At 49.7% G+C, this 19,361-nt stretch overlaps 2 protein-coding genes across 4 annotated transcripts in view; both read right to left on the bottom strand.

Moving 5' to 3' along the window:
• The window catches only part of NCAPG2 (non-SMC condensin II complex subunit G2), a 53,149-nt gene extending 52,401 nt beyond the window's left edge, over positions 1-748 (bottom strand). Inside the window, exon 1 of one of the 2 annotated variants that reach the window (XM_045564790.1) lies at positions 663-748. The gene's annotated coding sequence lies outside the window, so the exon portion shown is untranslated. Of the gene's footprint in view, positions 1-19; positions 125-662 lie in introns of those variants that run through there. The other variant, XM_045564789.1, reaches the window with a different exon arrangement.
• Positions 749-10,052: 9,304 nt separating this feature from the next.
• Positions 10,053-19,361, bottom strand: part of ESYT2 (extended synaptotagmin 2) — a 92,763-nt gene continuing 83,454 nt past the window's right edge. For both annotated transcript variants that reach the window (XM_045565465.1, XM_045565464.1), the window contains 4 exons: positions 16,343-16,474; positions 14,195-14,300; positions 13,385-13,434; positions 10,053-13,039 (listed from right to left, as the gene is read on the bottom strand). In XM_045565465.1, coding sequence (XP_045421421.1) covers positions 12,994-13,039; positions 13,385-13,434; positions 14,195-14,300; positions 16,343-16,474 — 334 coding nt within the window. In that variant the 3' untranslated portion in view covers positions 10,053-12,993. The remainder of the gene's footprint in view (positions 13,040-13,384; positions 13,435-14,194; positions 14,301-16,342; positions 16,475-19,361) is intronic.

Here is a 19,361-nt window from a genome sequence, read left to right as displayed (position 1 = left end):
GTGTTCAGCACAGCCATACATGTGCAGGTCTGCAACCCAGGAGCGGCGGCTGTGCCAGGCTCGGAGTGCCAGGGGCTACACCATCTAGGGTGTGTGCGTGCTCTCCGGGAGTTCCGTGATGCTACTTTCAAGGTGAGGTGAAAGGTGGCCTTACTAATACACTATCTAATAGAGGAAAACGAACTATCAAACAGAAAGAAAGAAACTCACAGCACGTAATTGCCCCATGAAGAAAAAACTCACAGCACAGCTGCCCTTTGTTTCGTTTGATTAAACACCTGGGACTTAACTCCATCTCTAAGAGTTTGTTTTCACAGCCTTGAAGGGCCCCAAGTGGACAGCGGGGGTACGAGCTCCCTCCCAGCTCTTGCCAGAACCATATTCCAAGGACTCGGATAAAGCCAGCCTCACAGAGAAAAGGGAAAAAAAACGGAGAAGCGAACAGCCCCTCCTGCTATCAGTCTGCTGCGGTAGGAAAAAACCGACCCTGCTAATCGGGCTACAGCCTTCAATTTCCCTCCCCGGCTGCTCAGCGTTCCCTAACGAGAGCCAGGGCCCGCAGTCCTCCCCCGTGCTGTGAATAAACTGCCGCTTCTCCCCATCCTCATCTCTGCGTGAGAAACCCTCCTCCCCGCCGCCGCGAGTGCGCAGCGGCATCTCACCATCCAGTTGTCCGCCCCGGCCGCAGGGTGCTCTTCACACGGGAGGTCCGGTACTGATCTAAGGCGGGCATTAAAAAGAAGCTCCTGTCACCTTGTCACCACCTGTGACTCTCCCCCCCCCAAACTCCTCCTCACAGACACAGCCAGAGGCACCAACCAGAACAGGGGTTGGGGAGCCGACGCCTCCGAGATCAGTCGCGGGAGCAGGGGCTCCTCCCCGGGGCCAGCGTCAGGGTCCGGGGCCCGCGGGCTCCTCCCCGGGGCCAGCGCCCGGCCGGGGCCGCTCGCGGGGCGCCCGAGGAGCAAGCAGCGCCACCCGCGCCCACAGGGCGGAAACCGGCCGCGGCCCGGCCCGGCCCGAGAGCAGCCGCCGTGGCAGGACCGCGGCCCGGGGGGGGGGTTGGAGGCCGGGACCGACCGGCCGCGGAGGGGCCCGCCCGCCGCCCCGCCGTTCCCCGGCCCTCCCTGAGCCCAGCCCCGGCGGCGCGCCCGGTGCTCACCGCCAAGCTCCCCGCGCTCCGCGCCCGCCGATTCCCGCGCTCGGACCAGATTCAAACACACCCGCCGGCGCCCACGACGCGCCCCGCCCCCACGCGCGTCAGCAAGGGACGATCTCGCGAGAGTCGGGGCGCGGGGCGGCGCGGGCCTCGCCCCACGCCCGCCACGCCCCTCACGCTCGGCCCCGGCCCACACATCCGCCCCGCCCACTTCTCCGCCCGTCCTAACCCCGCCCCTCTGGGCGTGGCCTCGGGTCGCCCTGCCCGGGCCCCCGGCCGCGCCCCACGGAGTGCGCGTGCGTGGCGCCACAGCCCGCCTCCCCGCCCCGTACGTGCGCTGCGCTCACTGCGCGCTCGTGCGCGGCCGGCGGCCTCCCCGGCGAGAGCGCGCGGCCAGGCAGCGGGCGGGACCCTCGGTGCGGGCGCGGAGGGAGGGGAAGAGGGGGTGGGGCGGGGCGGAAGGAACTGGGAGTAGGAGGGAGGGGAGCACGAGGGGAGCGGGTAGGGAGAGGAGGGGGAGGGGGAAGACGAGGAGAGGACGGGGGGCGGGGAGGAGGGCGAGGTCCGGACCACCGGGGAGGACCCTCAGTCCCCCAGGCCCCCGCCCCCGGTCGGCGCACCGGAGGGTTAGGGAGTTAGGGTTAGGGGGGCTAGGGTTAGGGTTAGGGGGACTAGGGTTAGGGTTAGGGGGACTAGGGTTAGGGTTAGGGACTGGGAAGCTGCACCGGACCCTGGTCGGGGCGGAGAGGGAGGGGTAGCAGCTCCTCTCAGTTACTTGAATGTGTTTTGGTTAAATGCCAAAAATTGGCCAGGCCCGGTGGCTCACACCTGTCATCCTAGCACTCTGGGATGTCAAGGTGGGAGGATCGCTCGAGGTCAGGAGTTTGAGACGGGCCTGAGCAAGAGCGAGACCCCGTCTCTACTAAAAATAGAAAGAAATTATCTGGACAGCTAAAAATATATATAGGAAAAAATTAGCCGGGCATGGTGGCGCATGCCTGTAGTCCCAGCTACTCAGGAGGCTGAGGCAGGAGGATCGGTTGAGCCCAGGAGTTTGAGGTTGCTGTGAGCTGGGCTGACGCCAGGGGACTCTAGCCCGGGTAACAAAGTGAGAGTTTAAAATAAATAAATGGCAAAAATCACATGCTGATGTCTGATTAATCTCTTGATTTTTGTCAGCTAATAAGTCGATTGGGCTCTCCTGAGTTGAAAGCAAACAAACCACCTGAATTTCAAAAAGATTTTTTAATCCAGTCACTTAGAATTCTTCAGTCCGGACTTAGCCCAGAGATGCCTCAGGCAGCGCTCCCACTCCGGCCTCCCAGAGACTAGCACTTTTTAAATGAGGAATCTCAGCAAATTAGATCTTTTTTTTTAAAGAACCTTTCAAGGCAAGTCAAGCCAGGGGTTTGTCAGACTGTATGCAATACCTGTGTGAATTGGGCAAATTCCTCTTTTCTTGAGGTCCCAAAATGGCTTAAGTTTCCTGAACCCATTGGAAACTGACATTCTTTACCAACCACAGATTAGAACCTTGTAAAGGACAAAGTTTGGAGAAACTAGCCAGTTTCTCCAAAAGAGCTTTTTATCTCCTCTATAAAGTCAATCTTAATTCCTCAATGTAGTCTGGGCGTATATGAAAATACACCATTCCAGTCAAAGCCTTGTTAAATAACCAGTGCCTCCATTCTGTCATTGAAGTTATGCAAGTAACTATATTGCCATAATTTAAGAACACTCACAAATAGTTTCTAAATTTTGGAGAAATCAAGTAGAGAGAAAAATAAATGCTCCAAATTTTGCTCACAAAAATATATCAATTTGGCCGGGCGCAGTGGCTCACACTTATAATCCTAGCACTCGGGGAGGCCGAGGCAGGTGGATCGCTCGAGGTCAGGAGTTCGAGACCAGCCTGAGCAAGAGCGAGACCCCGTCTCTACTAAAAATAGAAAGAAATTATCTGGCCAACTAAAAATATATATAGAAAAAAAACATTAGCCGGGCATGGTGGCGCATGCCTGTAGTCCCAGCTACTCGGGAGGCTGAGGCAGGAGGATCGCTTAAGCCCAGGAGTTTGAGGTTGCTGTGAGCTAGGCTGACACCACGGCACTCACTCTAGCCCAGGCAACAAAGTGAGACACTGTCTCAAAAAAAAAAAAAAAATCAATTTATTGTGAGCTATCAATAGCTCAAAATGAGGAAATTTTTTTCTTGATTTCTAGAAAACAAAACAGAAAAAGAATCAGCAATGTTTTAAACCAAAATTCATAAATAAAAAAATTAGTTCAGTCCCATGTAATCAATATTTGTTCTGCTTGAGGTTGGTTTAGCAATCTTCATGAACGCATCAGCTTTTTAATTAAAGGCTTGGAAGTTTTCCTAGTCCAAATGGTATGACCTCCAAATTTGTCAGAGCACCTGTCAGAGTCCTTTCTATAAATTTTCTTGAAGAAAAAAATTGTGGACTGTAGCCAGTTAAAAACCGCTTTTGAGAAGAATCAAATAAAACAAATAATTGTCTGTTTTTGACTTAAAAATGTCTTAGAATAGCCATGGTTAAAATTGACAAAGAAATTTGGTCATTTTTGTAGCTGACAACAATTTAACATATTGATAATAACCATAATTATTGATAACATACACTTAGACATACCAGAATTTTAGGAATATCAGACAATTTTGGAACACGTATGTATCACGTGTTTATATAAACATAACTCGAAGAAAGTTAAACACCATTTCATATTCGACAATGTTTTCGCTATGGTTTTTAACATACCAAATAAGCATAATATGTCTCTCTTGGACATTCAGTGGCTCTAATATTCAAAAGGCTAGTTTGAGATAAAAAAGATTAAATTTTGAATTTTTATTTTTGAAAGTTTGTCAAATATCAAAGGTTTAAAACACTCGATATCACAAACTAGAATTATAGGTCATTGTAAAATATTAAGTAAGTCATCCATTTAACCAAAGCAATAATTCAAGGATTTTAAAAAGCAAACACTTTACTCTTTGACAGAGAGGAGACTGGATTTCACAAACGATCGTAACCTACCAAAGATGGACAGAAAGACAAGCAAATAACAGGGAAACTTAATCTGCCTCCCCTCCCTGCTGCAGTCTACTCAGTGGTGAACAGGAGTTGTTTACTATCGCTATTAATAGTACACGAAAATCTATTTCATATAATACAAATTGTATCTTTGTATTAGTGTATTAAATATTAAAGCTAATTTTAATAAAAACTTATAAACAAATGTATCCAATTTTAATCTGTTTGAGTATAAAACTTTGATAAACCTCTTACAATCTTGTATAATTTTTAGCATTTTCTTTCTTTCTCAAATTTTTATGTCTATTTAGTTTTATCTACTATACTTTATATTCCTTTAACTTAAACAACTTTTAAAATATCTAGGCAAAAATCACTTTTTTAAAAACAAAAAACACATTCCTTTGTTTTCTGATCTTTTTTTTTTTTTTTTACCAAAACACATCCTATTTTCCTTATATACCTTGCATGTAGAATTGTTTCTCTTCTATCTAGTAGTTTCAATGACATGTATTAACTACAATGTTAACTCTTACTAATCCTAATTTTTAGTGGAAAAAAATGTTAAAGTAAGCAATTTTAATTACGTATCAGGTATAGAGCCCAGGACACAAGACCCTGTCCGGAGTCTCTGATCTTTTTCAGCATGGCCAAGAGGCCAGTGTGGAAAACACAGACAGGGGAGCTCTGGCTAAGGGAGGGCTGAGCTGGGAACACAGTTAGCGGGTCGACGGCACACACGTGTGCAGTTTGCAGGCACGTCTGCATGGGGTTAGGTCATTGCTCACTGTCCTGTGTGGAAATGTCTCCTAGGAACATTCTTCTCACTGGTGCCTCTGCTCCTGGTGGGTGACACGATGCATGTGCAACCCATGCAGCGCCCACAGGCCTTCCAGGGCGTGTCAACTAATAATAAAGTCTGCTCTAAGGGTGCTGAAACTACTGGACACACAAGATAAATTATGACCCTACTCGTGCCATACACAAAAATTAACTCAAAATGGACCAGAGACCCACCGCTGAAGCTCGGCCGAACTATAACATGGCTGTAAATCTCCTCTTCCTCCTCACCTCCTTCTCCTCTTAAACAAGGAACCTGGAATGATTTGTTTTCCGTGTGAACTGACCACCGTCAGACCCCCGCTCACAGGACCCAGAGCCTCCGCCACATGCACTCGCCCTGCGGGGCTCCAGGCTTGTGCCCCTCCCTGCACACCCGGCTCCCTCCCCCTCGACAATCTCCCAGAACTTGCCAGCACACTTTCCATAGTTTTTAATTATATATTTACTCACAGCATGGTTTGAATACTGTTTGTCGACCCCGGCACCTAGCACAGCACCCAGCATACAGCAGGTGCTCACTGCATGAACGGGCAGAAGGATGTGTGTCCAGGGGTGGCAGTGAGCAGGGGCCCTGGTGAGTCACTCAAGGTGCAGATGAGCAGGGCTGGGAGGTCCCCAATGCAGCTGTCCAGGGGTGCTCACAGATACATCACTTGTATTTCATTAAACCTACTAGTAACTTCTATTAAATATGTGGCCCCTGGCCAGGGCCCTTTTCTCATGCTCTCTCCACTTAAAAGTAAGACTTGTCATTTCAAGAGCATCTATTATTTATGGGTCGGAGATCTCGTCTTCACCAAGTTAACACAGGCCCTCTGTCCTTCTCTAGGTTAATATATTCTGTCTATCCTATACCTTTTTGGCAATTTTCCTGTAAGTTCCTTTATGGAATAGTAAGGAAACTATCATTATTGGCTGTTACTGAATTCAAGGTTTGGTCCAAATGTTTTTGTGATATCGAGACACAGTTTAGTAAAATAACTGAGGTAAACAGGCCATCAACCCACCTAATCTCATTCAGGATGATTTCATTGTAATTATTTTGTGGTATTTACATGTGGTTCCACCTCTAGCTTAGAAGGAGCCATTATCTTGGGAGGGACCTTTGTCATCCTGGCACGTCTGTGACACGCGCTGGTGGGTGCTGCGTGTCCCTGCCGCACGGCTCCGCAACCAGCCGTGGGGCCTGGCACGTCATTTTCTTCAGGAGCCTGTTCCTCACCCGGGCCATGAGAGGCGGAGGTAGAATGACCAGACGGTCCCTTCCAGCTCCAAAATTAGACAATACTGCACAGAAAGGGTCTGGAGGCCTCCGTGTGCGGGCAGTGCCTGTAGCTCACCTGCCGGAGCTGGACCTAGCTGGGGTGGGAAGAGGCTCTGTCACCTGCCAAGGAAGAACCTGCCCAGGTCACCTGCTAGGACACCCCCACGACATGGTCTGTCCTTGCACACGTGACATGTAAAGACTTCTAGTCCCACAGTGTCGTGACACTCTCTTCCTGTCACTCACACCCTCTGCTCCAGACAGTTGTGGAAGAGACGATATGGGCAGAGAGAACCCAAAATGCATCGCTGGGCCCCGCAGAGCATAAAGGGACCAGGAATAGAGTGTGTGCGTGTATGTGCATGTGTGTTGTGTGTACATTGTGTGTGTTGTCCATGTGAACACGTGGTGTGTATTATGCATGTATTGTGTTGCGCCTTGTATTGTGTGTAGATTGTGTGTTGTGTCTTATGTTGTGTATATTGTGTTGTGTCTGTGTGAACATGTGGTTTGTATTGTGTACGTGTGGTGTGTGTTCTGCCTTCTGTTGTGTGATTATGTGTTGTCTGTGTGTTAAGTGTATATTATGTGTATTGTGTGTGTTGTGTGTACATTGCATGTATGTTGTTTTGTGTTGTATGTATGTGTTATACCTTGTGTTATGTGTATATTGTGTGTGGTGCGTACTGTGTTATGTGTACTGTCTTGTGTGTATACTGTGTGGTGTGCACTGTGCTGTGTGTGTTGTGTGTATACTGTGTGTGTGAGGTGTGCACGGTGTGCTGTGTGTGTGCGGTGGTGGGATGGTTCTCACAAGAGACAGGAGCTGAGTCCAGCCTGTCCACGGATCCCCGTGAGCCGCAGGTGCCGCAGGAAGCTGGGGTGGGCCCTGCACCGGCACTGCTGCTGTCACCGGCCTGTCTGTGCTGTCCTCGTGCAGGTGGTGAACACAGCGGGAGGCAGGCAGGGGGGCGCACCCGCAATCCCAGCGCTCTGGGAGGCCGAGGCGGGAGGACGGCTGGAGCCCAGGAGTTGAGGCTGCAGGGAGTCGTGGTGACCACTGCGCTCCAGCCTGGCGACAGAACGAGACCCCATCTCGTGAACTGAAAATAAAATCCAAAGCCCTCGCTAACTGTCCTCCTCTCGGCCAAGGAGACCCCAGGAACGACTTAAAACTGCATTCCAGCCACGGAGGGATGGGAGGAGAAGGCACAATGACAGGTGTGTGGTTTCCCTCCCTAAATGCTCACGACCCCTACGGCTTGTCAAACATGCACATTCAACCCAGCTCCGTGTAAATCCCCTTTGTCTCTTCTTGGAAGCACCTGGGCCCGGCTCTGGCCGCCCAGCCGGCTGCTACCCCAAAGCATAAACCTCATTAGTATCTTTTTAGTTAATAATGGTCTCCAAAACAACAACAGCACCAGAAACAAAAACCCAAAAAACCGCAGAAAGAGCCAAGCTTGAAAGCGTGCTGTCCCCATGCAGACACGGAGCCCGCGTGCACGTGGGGCACGCGTGTGGGACAGCACTCTGAAGACAGCACGTGTGGGGTCATCGGAGGAGCCCCTGGGAAAGGGGAGATGGAAGCGCTGTGGGGGCGGGAGGCTGGTCCTGCCGTGGTGTCCCTGGCGCAGGGGGGTGAGCTGGGGGTGGAGTCAGGGGTCGCTGGACTCGGGCCTCGGGTCTGAAACAGGCCATTCTGGTGTCGATTCCAGTTCTCCGTGTGGCGTCTCCCACACCTGCGTCTCCGTGGAGCCGTGCGGGAAGGCACTGCCTCTCTCAAACGCCACATTCAGTGACAGACATTCAATGCCTGTCACAGGCAGCCTTCCCAGCACCGTCCCCAGAGCCTGGCCCACTCCTGGCCGCCACCACCGAGCAGCCCGATGGGTCTGCAGCCGCCTGGTCTCTCCCGTTGACGTTCAGCAGCTTGACTGAGACGCACCTGGGTCTGCCCAACTTGGGGTTCCCTGAGCTTCCTTAATGTGTAACGCTTTCCATCAAATCTGCGAGGTTTTGCCCATTATTTCTTCAAATATCTTTTCTGGTGCTTCTCTCCCTCTTCCCTCCTGGGCCTGGCTCTTGGCTTTCTCTGAATGGAAACTTAAAACAAGTATGTTATTTATGGTCTGCTAAGCTTCATACGCCATTTACTCAACAGATGTTTGGTTCATTGACCATGTGCCAGGAACAGTGGTGCGCCACCAGGAAAGGACTTAAAACCCACGTGATCTCTGGTTTTGGGAGTTTGAAGTTCAGGTAGCAAAATTTCAAATTGTAATTATGATTTTTTATAGAGAAGGGGTCTCACTCTGTCACCCAGGCGGAAGTGCAGTGTGGTGAGATCGTAGCTCACTGCAGCCTTGAACTTCGGGGCTCAAGCCATCCTCCTGCCTCAGCCTCCTGAGTACTGCGGATTACAGGTGTGCACCACCACGCCCAGCCAGGTTTTTCATTTTGTAGAGATGGTCTCGCTATTTTGCCCAGGCTGGTCTGGAACTCCTGGCCTCAAGTGATCCTCCCATCTTGGCCTCCCAAATCACTGGGATCACAGGCGCTAGCCACCGGGCCCAGCCCCTGCGTTGCAATTATGTTGTGGATGATGAGGACAGTGACATGGTGCTGGGAGGGCTCACAGGTGCCTGAGGAAATCAACTTCAGTCTGAGAAGCGAAGGGTGTGGGTGCCAGTTAGGCGCGTCCTGGGAAGACACTGCGGTGTGGAGAGGGAGGAGTGCGGAGCCGTAGGGGTCGAGGACATGTGGCCCGGCGCAGTGGTGGCGGCACAAGAGCCGAGGCCCGGCAGGGCCTTCGCTCTGGGAGCGCCGAGGGCAGCACAGTGTGAGTTCCGGTTTGTGTTCCTGCAAGACCCTCCGGCCGCTGTGTGGAAATGAGGGGTTGAGGGGCTGAAGCTCGGAAACCAGAGTCCTAGAGGCCAGTGCTGAGGGGACACAACCGAGAGCTGGACGCAGGACTGGCATGTGCCCGCGGGGCTGCAGGTGGCAGACGCCACCCAGGACGCAGAGCCAGGGCTGAGCCGGTCCCGAGCTCAGTCTGTGGCGGTGACACGCGGCACCCACAGGATTGAGCGAAAGCTGGAGAAAGCAAGGAGGGGCCAGAACCACACCTGCCTCGCTCCGGTCCGAGACTCTGGTAGAGAAGACGGTGACCGGCCGTGAGAAAGGGCCCGCGACGCAGAAGGGAAGCGCAGGGGGAGGCTCTGGTGTCTGGTAGCGTGAGAAACACAGGCGTAACATGCTGAATCTTGCTGCCTTCCCAGGCATTACCTTTTTAGGTTTTTAAAATGTAGGCCTGTCCAAGGCGTGCGCCCGGGAGTGGGACGCAGAGGCAATTCCAATGTCGGTGAGCACCGGGGCGTGGTGGGCCGTGGGACGTCCCCTCTGGCGTGTGTTCGAGTCTCAGCAGCTTCTGACTGACGCCTTCTCCATGCTCTGGTGATAAAGGACGTTCCAAGTCTCCGCCTGTTCTACTTGTGACGACCTGCAGAAGAGATGTTTTCAAGACCCAGAGTCTCGCACGCCGCGCCGGGGACAGTCGAGCTGAGACGGGGACAAGGACGAACAGTAACACGACTGCCCTGGGGAGCTGCTCTGAAGATGAAAGAGTCACAAGCCTCAAGTGCAAAGAGCCTACCGTGCCTACTCTCCAAATTATCTGCTCCCGCACTAAAGATTTCATTTCAAAAGACGAAGGAAAAACAAATCCCAAGTGAGCTAACATAAAAGTTTTATTAAATAAATACATGCAGTGTCATGTAAAATTAGTTAAGCAAAAAGGACATTCTGTAATTAAAAAATCCTCCGCTGCTGTCCGTTTGCAGTGGGCACTCCAGCTAGAATCAGAATTAACGTAGCAACCACAGAATAAACGCAGCTATATACACGGATTGGCATTTGGCTTATGTTCTTGAAAAAGGGCTTTATTCTCTAGACAGAGAACACCTGTAACAGGGATTCTTATAGTACAGAATATGAACTGCGGTCAGCATCGCTACACATCTTCTGTCTGAATCTGAAGCTCGGAAACACCTTCATACTTTAAGGCACAGGATAAGAACCCACACGTACAAGCTAACAGAGCTGCACTTCAACTCCATCTAAGCTAACTTTCCCTGCAGTGGCTTGGCTCCAAGTACAAAAGTTAAAGTTATCTTTTCCCAGATAAATCAATTATTAAAAACTAAAAATTAACACTGTGACACAACTCGAGTGTCTCCCGTCACTGGGATCCTGAGTGCTAACAGGGTGGCCTCGATGGCAGTTCTCAATGTCCCCTGCTCGTCTGGAAGGTGCATTAGAGCCTCAGAACCACCCTCTTCCTTCCTCTCCTTTCAGAGCGCTTGGAGACGGCCCCCAGAGCCCCACAGGTGGGGACCTTGTGCCAACCCTGGTGACAGCTCTCCTGACTTCACTGCAGCGGGGGCAGGGCATCGCGCAGCAAACAGGCTTCCTCTGGGCGGTTACCTTGGTGGCCTCTGTTCCACCCAATCACTTAAAGGCAGCTTCCATTAAGCAAAACACACATGACTAGATTAGGCATGTGGGTGCAGACCCCAGATGTGCAGGGTGTTGGTGAAAATTACTGGCATGCTAAAATTTCCATGAGAATTTCTTCTCTTGAAAAATGAGGTTATAACAGGCCTTTAGCAGACCTACATTTTAAAAAAACCTTCAAAAAATCTAATGCTGTGGGAAAGCAGCTAGATTTAACAAGTTACGTCTTTCTCACGCTGCAAGATAGCATTTGACACTGCTTTGCGTGCACACACTATCATGTGAGTGCACGGACACATCCGCAAGCCCCAGGGTCACCGGAGGGGTCAGAACGAGGCTTTGAAGTGTCCTTGAAGGGGAGACAGTGAGATCACACTGGCCTTTGTGATCACATGAGATGGCCGTGAAGCTACCGACTGCACTATAAATAAACCCAGGGTTCAAAGTGTAAGTTATAAACTGACACAAAATTAAACTCTACCAGAAGGGAGGGGCGTGTGGCACCAGCCAGGTCAGCACAGGCACTTTGGTCTGTCGGTCATGTGAGTCGTCCCCAAGTCGCTCAGCTGTGTGCGAGGAGTCAGGTAGGAGCTCCAACCTCAATCCCAAAGCTGTATTTTCCCCAAAAGATTCACACCTAGCTTTAAAATGTTCTCATGCCCCAGGAAGCCATTTCACCACACGGCTTACACACTGAAAACGCTGCTGCGTGTGCGCGTGCTCACAGACACGCTGCCTAGGACACTGCCGTGGAGCCGGGCCGCTGCGGCTGGGGCTGGGGACTCAGGTGTATGAAACATGCTTTCCATAATCTCAGCAGAAAAAAAAGATTCCAAAATAAAAACTGTACAATAATATCCCAATAGTAAGGTCGGTAACGGCATGAAGTGAGGAAACCTAGTAAATGGCTGTTTAAAAACAAGAGCTGCTGGGCTGGCCCTGGGGGGCCTGTGAACACCGGGAGCAGCACCTCCCACGTGATGTGAGCCCGGTACATGCGTGTACACGAGCCATCAGATCACACCACTGGGCCACACGCGAGTCCCGACCCGCTCCATTTCCGAGCTGGGCCTGCTCACCAGGGCGGTTGCCACAGTGATGCCACACGGGGTGCGACACCCCGTCAGCAAAGCGCCGAGCCCGGAGCTCCCGGCTTGAGCCATCCCGCCTCCGCCTGCGGAGCAGCTGGAGCGAGAGGGACGTCTGTGACACGATGTCCTCCCGACTCACCCCGACCCGCCTCGCAGCCTCGCGGTGGCAACGCGCACCCTTCCTTCTCACAGGCTGGGAAGACACTGACAACTAGCCACAGCCTCCCTGCTGCACCGACAGTCTGCTCCTGTGTTTTAGGAAAATATAACATATGTATCTGTGTACTGTTTCATGAATGTTGCAACAAGCGATTAAAATAAACTTGAGACATTTCATTTCTATGTAAGATTTTACACATTAGTGCACTCTGATTTATGAACCTATGTCAAATCTCTCAATATTTTATATTACTCAGTTATAAAACATTTTTCCTTATAAGCCCTTTAACTTACATCTCAATAATACATCTTTATATTTATGAAAATGTTAATATTTTGAATACTTCATTATTCATAATGGGCAGAAATATACTATTTAATAATCTTTCAGTTTTTCTTTTTAAAAAAAATCACAAAATAGGTCACAGAACTTTTTGCTGCAAAGATGAAAATGATTATTTCTCATAAGAATTTAATAAGTCTTAGAAGAAAATATATATTTCCTTGCTCTATTTTCTTCTGAATTCAAACCAGCAGGTAGAGATTATAAAAAATAGAGTCTATGTACACGGCACAGGCAACTCAGTGACACGCAGTGACACACAGTGCAAGGCACCCGCAAAGCGACACGCAGAGCCCTGCGCAGACTCGGCTGGCCAGAGCTTGCAGAACACACCACCAGCCGCCACCGTAGGGCACATCGCAACACCTGGTGGAAACCAGAGGAAATTCAACATATAAAATTTAATGATAATATTGGCCAAATTCGCCTAAAATATCAATCATTTTATAAAACGGTTAAGATATGTATAACTAAATACATAAAATTATAAAAATAAGATTGGTGCGTCTGTGAGAGGGATGTGCTCCGTGCAGAGACGGGGGAGGATGCCTTGTGCCCGCGAGGCTACGTCACCACCTGTGGTCTCGTCCCATCTTCCGTGAGGTCATACCTGAGGAAGCACAGGAGACAATGACAGACACGGACCTAGTGTGCAGCATGTGGTTGACACACATCAGGGTTCACCATGGTCTGTGGAAGGGACCCCAGTGGGGCCAGGGGGTGTTTTAGACGCGGTCGTGGCTTTTGTCTGTTTACTGACTGCCGAGTCTGTCTGTGGAAGGGACCCCAGTGGGGCCAGGGGGTGTTTTAGATGCGATCGTGGCTTTTGTCTGTTTACTGACTGCCGAGTCTGTCTGTGGAAGGGACCCCAGTGGGGCCAGGGGATGTTTTAGATGCGGTCGTGGCTTTTGTCTGTTTACTGACTGCCAAGTCTGTCTGTGGAAGGGACACTCACCACTGGGTCCAGCCTTTGGTGAGTTCTTCAGATGCCAGAGTAACCAGTACCTGTGGGTTTAAAAACAGAAAAGTTGTTTGTTAAAGTAGGTTGAAGTAGTTCCTTTTAGATCTTTCACTGCTTCCAATCTCTAACCTTCTGTCTCCCTCTGTCAATATTGAATGCTCCTTTTTTGTAGAGGCTCATGTTTTCCATCTTCCCCACCCCCACGATTCGCTGTATCTCAGAGACCCTCCCCGTACCCAACAGTCCTGACGTTGTTACACACCATGGAGACGACTCACAGGGATGACGGCAGCACAGCTGACAGGGACAAAGGGACACCCACAATGCAAACACCTCTTCCCTGACTCAGCGTTTATGAACATTGTTAATATGCAGGAGGTAAATGGAACATGGACTAGTACTAGAAGAAATTTGGAGAAATATAGCCAGTGATTTGTTAGAAAACAGAGTGATCCATGGAGGAGGTGGAGCTGTAGGAAAGGAGGATGTTTTCCTTCATTGTGATATTTGAACAAAACTTTAAAGACTTAAAAATCACCTTCTCATCGACTAGAAGTTCATGGTATTAGTATGATTAATAAGCCAATACTCTGAATATGTAAAAACAATGAAAATAATTAAAATGTCCTCAGAACGTACTGAGGTCTTCCCTGACTGCGTTCACAGCCCACGATTTACAAACGAGCATTAAGCAGAAACTGAGCCCTGGCCATTGCGTAGGTGCGGCTAAAGCCCGGCACTTAAGTAGGTACTTGATCTTCACCAAGGGTGGGAGCCAATCAGGGATTTTTTTTAAAAACTCACTTTGCCGAGAAGCCCTTTGTCTTTGGACAGGAAACCACCACTGTTCTTCACCGCGACGTCCAGCGTCCTCCTCTGCACCTCCGGCAGCGAAACGCTGAAGTCAAAGCTGAAGCGGGAAGCAAGGACCTTACTCAACTCTCGCCACAATCCCGCTGTATTTTCTTACAACTAAAAATGACATTCTAGATGTTCCATTTGTTTTTCACTAGAGAGTTGAGTCTTCTACCAGATGTTCTGATCTGGCATTTCATGAAGACTTAAAAACCAAGTGATTTCCATTATTTCCCCGACGTGAGAGAAGACGCTGCCATCCCAGGCATGTCAGTGGCTCGCTCACAGACCAGCGAGGTGTGTTCTTTGAACACGCATGTCTGGCTCTCCACAGGAGTTAGAATGTGGGGCCACGTGTGACAAAACCCCCAACTCCAGGGCACTCACAGTCGCTCAGCAGCGCCCCCACCCGGCACCTCCAAGCAGGGAACTGGGTGCTTGCAGCTGCCCAGAAGGCCCCGAGCACTTTTTAGCACTTTTTAGAGGCTTCCTCAGATGCTGCAAACTAATTGCCCACAGGGCCCAGCCCCAGTCCCCGTCTGTGACTCACCTGTCCTGAAAGGGGGCTCAGCCGCCACCTGAGGCTATAGCAGCTGGAAACCCACACGGGCACATGGAATCTCCAAAGTTTTAAATGCTATGGCTAAGTAAGAATATTTTGTTGAATAAAACACACCCACTTCAGAATTTGGTGCATGCCTGCCAGTATCTGACCTCTGGTTTAAATAAAGTTACTTATATGAAAATAGAATAAATGAACAGCATCTTTAGTGATAAAATATAAACTGAATTAATAGATAGTGATGCCATTCAACTTTATGATTTCCCAAATTGTGGGTGGTTTTTAAGCTACGAAAGGACTATAATGTAAGATCTCAAATTTGTACAGATCAGCAGCTTTTCTTGTCCTCCCGCTCTGTCGCCCTGGGCAGAGTGCAGTGGCGCAATCACAGCTCACTGCAGCCTCCAACTCCCGGGGCTCAAGCGATTCTCCGGCCTCAGTCTCCCGAGAAGCTGGGACTACAGGCGCATGCCACCAGGCCCAGCTAATTAATAACATTCTTTTTGTAGAGACAGGGTCTCATTACGCTGCCCAGGCTGGTCTCAAACTCCTGGGCTCAAGCGATCCTCCTGCCCCCACGGAGCTAGGACTACAGGCCTGTGCGTGCCCAGACTGGTGGCCCTTAGGAGCCGGCCTTCACCACATCAGGCTGACCAAAGAGGCAGATTCCAGCCTCTACTAGGCTAGACCACTAAAGAGATTTGCAAAAACGTAGAACAATAACATTCTCTTCACTTGTTTTTTTCTATTATTTTGGAAAACATAGTTGTTTTCACAAAAATGTTATATTTTAAAATGCTATGAGCTTATTATTGTTGTTTAAAATATATGTATATTTAAATTCTCAGTTTTAATTTATAGCACAGTAAATATCAACAAATATAACCACCAAAAATGAGCTCTTCAGGGACATCAATAATTTGATCTTTATTTAATCACTAGTCTCCCTATCCAGTGTTTATAACTTGGATTTATTATGTTTAGCACATCTACCTGAAGTTCAAAATGCTTATTTATTGGCCAGGTGCGGTGGCTCACGCCTGTAATCCTCGCACTCTGGGAGGCCAAGGCGGGCAGATTGTTTGAGCTCAGGAGTTTGAGATGAGTCTGAGCAAGAGCGAGACCCCATCTCTACTAAAAATAGAAAGAAATTATATGGACAGCTAAAAATATATATAGAAAAATTAGCCAAGCATGGTGGCGCATGCCTGTAGTCCCAGCTACTCAGGAGGCTGAAGCAGTAGGATCGCTTGAGCCCAGGAGTTTGAGGTTGCTGTGAGCTAGGCTGATGCCACGGCACTCTAGCCCAGACAACAGAGTGAGACTCTGACTCAAAAAAATAAAAAAATAAAAAAAATTTTAAAAATGCTTATTTATTTATCTTGACAAATAACATTTGCTGAAATTTGGTGGAGTTTTTCCCTGAACATCTCGACAGCAAACTGAAGTGCGTGCGTTAGCCAGCCCAGGCACGGCCCAGGCCTTTCTGTTATTGCAGCCAAGCAGGCGAGCCTCGGGCGGGCAGAACAGCATACCTTTGATCAAACACTGGATTTAATGTCTTCTTGGACACGTGTGTTTTCCTCCTCCCTGACCGCCTCTTGTCTGGCAACAAATACATGCGCACGTACGGGTCAGAGCCGTCTTCAGAGAAGGCGATGAGATTTCTTACAACACAAACCAGAGAAGACCACATATTAGAACTTAGGAAAATGAGAATTAGTGGCACATTCAAATTTACTTTATCAAGTTTTTGTTTTATCTGAAAAACCGAGAAGCAACAAGACGACGATGCCAAACCCTGTGAAGCGTGTCTTCACCTTCGCCCCACACGCGCCCGGCAGCCGCCTCCTCAAGCTGCTCTTTTAGCAGCTCAGCCAGAGCCAACTTCTGCCTCCGTTTCTTGAGCCCAGAGTCTGGGGGACGTCCTTGCTCTCTGCTTCTCACAGTAACTGTAATTCTTCTTTCCACTGTATGTCTACCGTCCCCTTCCAGTGCGAAACGTGACTCAGCCGCCCTGCAGCCACCGAGCCCCCGACGGACCGGCCGCCTCCCCAAGCAGCCCACTCCCTCTTTTCCCAGGACAGCCGTCAGACACACAACCACACTCAATTCTTCCTTATCGACTGACCCCAAATCAGGTTAGGGTCTTGTTTCTTAGACTCCCCTGAAATGGTCTTCTGTGCCTGCATCTCCCATGGTAATTATCTTAGTGGCAACAATATATCAGGTTCTCAATATGTATTGAACTGAACCCTACATTTACATAATCTGTTTTTTCTTTTGAGACAGGGTCTTGCTCTGTCTCCCAGGCTGGCATTATCATGCAGTGGTGTCATCATAGCTCTCTGCAGCCTCGAACTCCTGGGCTCAAGTGATCCTCCTGCCTCAGCCTCCCGAGTAGCTAGGACTACAGGCACACGCCACCACACCCAGCTAGTTTTTCTATTTTTTTGTAGAGACAGGGTCTTGCTATGTTGCTCAGGCTGGTCTCCAACTCCTGGCCTCATGTGATCCTCCCACCTTGACCACCCAAAGTGCTGGCATTACAGGTGTGAGCCACCACGGCTGGCCTACATTTATCTAATCTTATTTCTAAATGTCACTAATTTTATTTTCTTATGTTTCCATCAGCTTTTATAAGGTCTAAATTTGTATATCGTATTTTTTTCCTTCCAAACTCATGAAAATAGCATATATCATATTTTAAACTATTACCAGGACAGACAAAATCACATGAAAGGAAAATAATTAGTAAGACCACACCATCGTCATTAATCAAATCCAAAGTAAAGCAACATTGTCATCTCACCTTATACTGACTAAAATAGTATAATGCACAATTTAAAATAATTTTTTTCCTGATTGTGGGGAAAAACAGTATGTCCACACACTTGGGGTGTCGATGTGAACTGGTATACTCTTTTTTGAAAGACTATGGTAATACCTATCATTAGCCCATGAACTCCTTCCATCTTTTGAATTGATAAACCTACTCCTGGAAATTTAATACTAAAAAAATAGTTCAATAAAATAAAAACATGCTCATTATCATGTAACGTAGTGCAGACAATCTGAACATCCAGCAGTAGGTAGTGCCAAATAAATTACAGTATAGCAGCACGAGGGAGTATACAAAACAGCTAAAATGGTTATGAGACAATGTTAAGAACAAAAAGGGAATAAAAAATTATATAATGGGATTATAATAATCGAAAATACAGGCCTGTAGAGAGAGACTGGACTGCAATGAAAAGCATGATAAACAAGCGTGTGCGTGTCTGTGTGCACACGTGCACACACGTGCACGCTGGTGAGGGTGGTGGAGTCATGGGAGGTCTTCTCAGAACCGCCTCCACGGCTGCCGCGTGTGGTTTTCTCTGTCATCTGAGTGCCCATCTCGGGCCTCAGCCTCCCGTGAGACGCCACTCGCTGTCTCCCGGGATCCCAGCAGACCTGCACCTTCTCAACACTCTGGAGCTTTTCATACACGTTTATAAACGTTAAAAAAAAATCTAGCAACTGTGTGTCACTAACAGCAAAGCCGTTCTTCAGTTTGCTCATGCTTCTCCGGGGAGGGGATGGTAAACTAACGGAAATCAACCCCCTCCGAAGCCCTCAAATACAAAGCAGGGCACTTCATATGTGCAAAACACACCCACTTTATGCTTTTGGTACGCCTTCTCACAAGAGATTATCTTGCTACTCTGTACAGTACTAAAAGACCCAGACAACTAAAAAGTAGTTATGCTTTCCTTAACGACGGGACACGTCCTGAGAAATGCATCGTGAGGAGATTTCATCATTATGCAAACACTGCAGAGTGCACTCGCACACACCAGACGGCACAGCCCGCTGCACACCCACTACACACCCCGGCTGTGCGGTGTGGCCTGGTGCTCCTACACTCGCACACACCAGACGGCACAGCCCGCTGCACACCCGCTACACACCCCGGCTGTGCGGTGTGGCCTGGTGCTCCTACACTCGCACACACCAGACGGCACAGCCCGCTGCACACCCGCTACACACCCCGGCTGTGCGGTGTGACCCGTTGCTCCTACACTCGCACACACCAGACGGCACAGCCCGCTGCACACCCGCTACACACCCCGGCTGTGCGGTGTGGCCGTTGCTCCTACACTCGCACACACCAGACGGCACAGCCCGCTGCACACCCGCTACACACCCCGGCTGTGCGGTGTGACCCGTTGCTCCTACACTCGCACACACCAGACGGCACAGCCCGCTGCACACCCGCTACACACCCCGGCTGTGTGGTGTGGCCGTTGCTCCTACACTCGCACACACCAGATGGCACAGCCCGCTGCACACCCGCTACACACCTCGGCTGTGCGGTGTGACCCGTTGCTCCTACACTCACACACACCAGACGGCACAGCCCGCTACACACCTGCTACACGTCTGGGCTGTGCGGTGTGACTGTTGCTCCTACACTCGCACACACCAGACGGCACAGCCCGCTGCACACCCGCTACACACCTCGGCTGTGCGGTGTGACCCGGTGCTCCTACACTCGCACACACCAGACGG

The sequence above is a fragment of the Lemur catta genome, chromosome 11 (assembly GCF_020740605.2).
Source record: "Lemur catta isolate mLemCat1 chromosome 11, mLemCat1.pri, whole genome shotgun sequence".
NCBI lineage: Eukaryota > Metazoa > Chordata > Mammalia > Primates > Lemuridae > Lemur > Lemur catta.
This window is presented reverse-complemented; position numbering and strand designations above follow the sequence as displayed.